This window comes from Diaphorina citri, unplaced genomic scaffold (assembly GCF_000475195.1).
Source record: "Diaphorina citri unplaced genomic scaffold, Diaci psyllid genome assembly version 1.1 scaffold1741, whole genome shotgun sequence".
In the NCBI taxonomy this organism is placed as follows: Eukaryota; Metazoa; Arthropoda; class Insecta; order Hemiptera; family Psyllidae; genus Diaphorina; species Diaphorina citri.
This window is the reverse complement of record NW_007379167.1, coordinates 51512-57517: the sequence shown is the minus strand read 5'-3', so window position 1 is coordinate 57517 and position 6006 is coordinate 51512. Positions and strand designations below refer to the sequence as shown.

The 6006-nt window shown below is 25.3% G+C and overlaps 1 protein-coding gene across 1 annotated transcript; it reads right to left on the bottom strand.

Annotated features, from left to right (window-relative positions):
• Nucleotides 1-639: 639 nt before the first annotated feature.
• Nucleotides 640-3381, bottom strand: LOC108253410 (cysteine--tRNA ligase-like). The gene has a single exon (XM_017447314.2). It carries the CDS (start codon nt 3271-3273, stop codon nt 1855-1857), a length of 1419 nt encoding a protein of 472 aa, XP_017302803.1. The 5' UTR covers nt 3274-3381; the 3' UTR covers nt 640-1854.
• Between the last annotated feature and the right edge of the window lie 2625 nt (nt 3382-6006).

Here is a 6006-nt window from a genome sequence, read left to right as displayed (position 1 = left end):
AAGATGGTTTTTTTGTATTATATTTGTTAAGCCAATAACGTAATAAATTTTTTACACGATCTGGATCAAATTTTTTTATCTTTCCAATATCAATAGATTTTTCTTTTGAGCATATTTTAAGATCTTTTTTTGCTAATAAATTTAATAATTTTTCTGCAGATTGCGCGTGATACGCAAATCGTGAAAATCTTTTTTTAAATCCTGGAAATAATTTTTCTAACAAAGGTATCACATATAATCTTAATATATTTCTTGTATAACGAGTATTATTATTTGATTCATCTTTTAAATAATTAAGAGAATGAAGTTGTGCATAATGTGCAATTTCATTACGTGAACAATGTAATAAAGGGCGTATAAGGATAATATTAGAATTATTTAATAAAGGTAATTTTTTATTAATAGCATATATTCCAGATAACCCAGAAATACCGCTTCCACGTAATAATTTTAATAAAATTGTTTCTGCTTGATCATCCTGATTATGTCCGGTTAGTAAATATTTTATATTATATTTTTGACATAATTCTTTTAATGCATAATATCTTTTTATTCTTGCATTTTCTTCAATATTTTTTTTATATGAAAATAAATCAATTTTAAAAGAATGAAATATAATGTTTTTATATATTTTACATGTATTTTTGCAGTGAATTAACCATTTATCTGAAGATGGACTTAATCCATGATTAATATGAAAAACATAAAATTGTATTTTATAATTACAAAAAAGAGTAAAAGAAATATCAAGTAATACCGATGAATCAATTCCTCCACTATAAGCTAAAGCAATTTTAGAATTATTTGATAAAAATGATATATCAAAAATATTCAAAAATTTTTTTAACATAATTTCTTCACATAGAATTAATTCTTTTAAATTTTCCATAATTCATTAATTTATTATAACGTATATTTAATAAGTCTTTAATTTTTATATTTTTAAATTTGTTTAATGTATTAAATAATATATTTTTTAGTGTATTAGACATTAATTTAATATTACGATGTGCTCCACCTATGGGTTCTTTTATAATTTTATTAATTAATCCAATTGATTTTAATTTATCAGCCGTCAATCCTAATGCTTCAGCTGCATCAGAAGCACGTTTTGAAGTTTTCCAAAGAATAGATGCGCAACCTTCCGGAGAAATAACAGAATAAATTGCGTATTGTAACATTAAAGTAATATCACTAACAGCAATTGCTAGTGCCCCCCCTGATCCTCCTTCACCAATAATAGTAGAAATCAATGGTACTTTTAATTTTGACATTACATAAATACTATGTCCAATTGCCTCAGATTGACCTCTTTCTTCTGCATCTATTCCTGGAAATGCGCCAGGTGTATCAATAAAAGTAAAAATAGGTAAATTAAATTTTTCAGCAATATGCATTAATCTAACTGCCTTACGATAACCTTCTGGTTTTGCCATACCAAAATTACGAATTATACGTTCATTAACATTTCTTCCTTTTTGATGCCCAATTACCATGCAAGATTCTCCATTAATACGAGCAAGAACACCAATAATTGATAAATCATCACCATAATTACGATCACCATGTAATTCATGAATATCGGTAAATATTTCACGAATATAATCTAATGTATATGGTCTTTTTGGATGGCGAGCAATTTGGGAAATTTGCCATGGAGTTAATTTAGAATAAATTTCCTCAGTTAATTTATTGCATTTTTTTACTAAATCATTAATTTCTTTTGAGGTATCAATATTAGAACTAAATTGTAAAGAACGTAATTTTTCTATTTTTTTTTCTAATTTAATAATTGGTTCCTCAAAATTCAAAAATATATTTTTCATTTTATTATCCAAGTACAAAAAATTTTAGTTAAATTCTTCTCCATTCTGTTTTACCATTAGGCATATCTTCTAAAATAATTCCATTATTAACTAATTCTTGACGTATTTTATCTGCCTCTAAAAAATTTTTTCTTTTTCTAGCTTCTGATCTAAAATAAATTTTTAATTTAATATCGTTTTCAGAATAATTTACATTTTTTTTCCTTTCAGTATAAATATTATTTTTTAAGAATTCATCTGATGAATATTCCAATAACCCTAACCAATTACCTAATCCTCGTAATTGTTTAGCCATTTTTATAGATTTATTTTTATTAATTATATTAGCTAAATCAAATAATATGGAAATTGCAACCGGAGTATTAAAATCATCATTCATAGCTATTATAAAACGTTTTGCATGAGGTTCATTTAAATCAATAATTTTTTTATAATTTATTTTTGGTATATCTTTTATCGCTAAATATAATCGAATCAAACTTTTTTTAGCATAATTTAAATAAATTTCTGAATAATTTATTGTACTACGATAATGTGATCGTAAGATAAAAAATCTTATTACTTCTGGATTATATTTTTTTAATAAATCACGAATTGTACAAAAATTACCAAATGATTTTGACATTTTCTTATTATTTATTTTAACAAAACCGCTATGCATCCAATAGTTAACAAATTTATGTTTATATGCTCCTTCAGATTGAGCAATTTCATTTTCATGATGCGGGAATTTTAAATCTTGTCCTCCGCCATGAATATCAAAATGTGATCCTAATAAATAACAGGACATAGCAGAGCATTCGATATGCCATCCGGGGCGACCTGCCCCCCATTTAGAATTCCATCTAATTTCATAAGGATCATTATTTTTGGAAACTTTCCAAAGAGCAAAATCTAATGGATCTTTTTTAAAATTATTTTTTTCATTAATTTTATTAAAATTAGAAGAAATTAATCTACCAGATAACTTTCCATAATTTAAAAAATTACGAACAGAATAATTTACATCTCCATTAATTTTTCCATTATTATTTTGATAAGCCAATCCATTAAAAATTAATTTTTCAATCATTTTTAATATTTGTGGTATATAGTTAGTTGCGCAAGGTTGATAATCTGGAGGTTGAATATGAAGTAATAAAGAATCTTCTTGAGCTGCTTTAATAAAACGAGAAGTTAATGTTTTAATTGATTCATTATTTTTTTTAGCGCAGGCAATAATTTTATCATCAATATCAGTAATATTACGTACATATGTTACGTCATAATTATTAATACGTAACCAGCGTTGCACTATATCAAATACAATCATTAATCTTGCGTGACCGAGATGACAATAATCATAAGCAGTAATACCACATACATACAAACTTACTTTTCCTGGTGTTATTGGATAAAATATTTGTTTTTTACGAGAAAATGAATTATATATTCTTAAAGTACTCATAAGATTAAAATTTTCAAAAATTAATTAAAAAATTAATAGAATATAAAAACTAAATAAACATTATAATAATATATAAGATCTTTGATAATAAGATCTATATTAACGAGCAATTAATTTTTTAAAATAAAATGTGATATACTTAAATAAAGTAAAATTTTCTTCAAATTTTAAAAAATTTTATATAATTTAATTTTATTACTATTTTATCTATTTTTATTTATCTTAAATAATAATTTATTAAAATTAGAAAGTAAAAATATATTTAGCCAAAACTTGTTGGATTATTTTATCCCCGGTTGAACGTTGTGGTAAGGTCTACAATAAAAATTATTTAATATTCGATTAAACGTCTAAGTTGATAAAGCCATTGTGGTTTTCTAACGTAGGTCAATTAAATCTTAAACCATAAACAAACACATTATAAGTAATAAATAAAAAAAAAAAAAAAAAAAACTCGCAATTAAATAAGTAAAGAGGAGTTAGTTAAAAGATTAGACCGTAAACAAAAACATAATAAATTACGGACAGGAGTAAAAATACTCGACTTTATAGATAATAAACTTGGTTTAAACTTAATCTAATTTTTCTCGTTTGTGCTCCAAAATTCGTTCTCTTTTGTAAAAAAAACGAACGAATCGATATAGCATTAAAGACTATTAAGAAGACGCCAAACTATATTAAGTAATTCGTAACCATTAGGTGTTGTTGTAATCAACGGCTAGGTATTCTTAATTTAATGAGTAACGACGTATATTATAAACAAAATAAAAAAAACGGATAATAAACTTAGCTATATTAAATTTACATTAAACCATCTTGGTTCTTATGGTGTTTAGTAAGGTAGTCGTAAAGAAATACTTATCGGTATCGCGGATAATTACATAATGTAAAAGAGTAAAAATTAACTCGTATAACGGAGTTAGTTATGGAAATGCGTAAACAGTATATCTATTTATTCAAAGGTCATTTAGGAATATGACAAATAATTTTAGTCCTAGATAATAAAGTTTTACATAAGGCCCAAAAATAAGCATTAGATTCAAAAAACTAATACAACAAGATTTTAAAAACATGCAGGTTAATTTTATCCTTTTCGGTTTAAAAGTAGTTATTGGTGAAACATATCGCGCATCATAAAAAAGGAGAAGAGGAAGGCTTTATTTATTAAGAAAATTATAAAAAAAGCACGAAAAAATCGATAGACTTTTTATCCTAAGTATTTTCGTGATGATGCCATTTGTTTAAAAACATTTACTAAACATATTTAAAGATATATAGAAATTAACCAAAACCACCGTTGTGGTCTAAAAAGCCGTCGTTAACGTTGTCGACCTCGTTAAAATTAGTAATTTGCTCCTAGTTTACCGAAACCTTATTATGTAAGACTAGGTTTACAGTATAATCATTAAGGTATTCAACATAATTTGTTATAGTCTAACAAGATAAACTCGATTTAGTCGTTAACGTACATGACGACGTTAAAGGTAAAGGGCACATTATCAACATCGGGGTCTTAGATCACGAGGTGCTTTTTATATTCCTTTCGTATTATGTAATAAATGAACCAATCCTATTAGTCTTGCTGGACATCGTTATTAACGTAGTAAAGATTGTCTAAATTATAGAAGACCATTCTAAAGACCATTACCTAATCGATTGCGATTATAATATCCTAAAAAACGGTAAACATTATGGTAAAGAAAAAAATTATGAGGTCTATGACTATTAGGTTCTTTTTATAGACGTAATCCTTATTATAGTCTATTACAAGCTCGACATCATAGAAAATATTTTGCTCGGAATAAACTTAGGTAATTAAGTCTGGCAGGGAATATTTCTTGAGGTCGATTTAGACATTGTTTTTATAAAACATTACCTTTTGGTTCTAGTTATTAATTTAGTTCTGTTCGATTACGACGTCGTGGACGAGGTCTTTGGTGATTAAATGTTAGAAAGTAAAAAAAAATTGATTAAAATTAGGTAAATTTTATCGACTAGGTTGCTATTATCGTCAGGGTACAACTAGTAGTACTTTATGACCATAAAAGTATACTAATGCATTAAAAAAAAGTTATATCCTTTGTAAGACCTCGAAATTATAGAAGATCTAATTATGGTGGTTTTCAACCAAGATTACTTTTATATTATAGTGTATTAAACAGACCTAGACAAAGTAAATAAAGTTCTAGTTTTTGTAGTTAAGGCCGTTTAAAAAATTTATTATGACGAAAAGGAAGGTAATGACCGAATCTACGATTACCTGGTTATAAAGGGTAAGGATTTTGTCGACAAGGTAATCAATAATGACGTTGATTTAAAGGAAATCATCACATAAATTTATGTAATAAACTTAATCTATGTTAAAGAAGCGTTCGTCTCCGGTGCGGGCCTCTTATACGATTACGATTTAGTAGAACTAATGATTCAACAAATGAACCTTATTGTGATTAAAAAGGACCCTATCCCTTAAGTACTATGAGATTTCGCCTAACTACACTAAAAAATGTTTTTAAAAAAATTTTAATTAGTAATATTATATAAAATAATCAATTATAAAATACTTTTATTTATTAAATTAAAAATACTTTAACACATTTAAATAATGTGTTATTAACAAAATTCAGTCATTAAATTAATGTTTTTTTAAACTTTTTTTAAGATATTTTATATAAATATCAGTTTTATATAAAAAATTTAAAAACTTATCTATTATTTTTATAATAAAAATAATAA

Bases quoted from the DNA above. Each gene is read 5' to 3' on its own strand.
- LOC108253410 (XM_017447314.2), bottom strand. From the start codon at position 3,273: ATGAGTACTTTAAGAATATATAATTCATTTTCTCGTAAAAAACAAATA.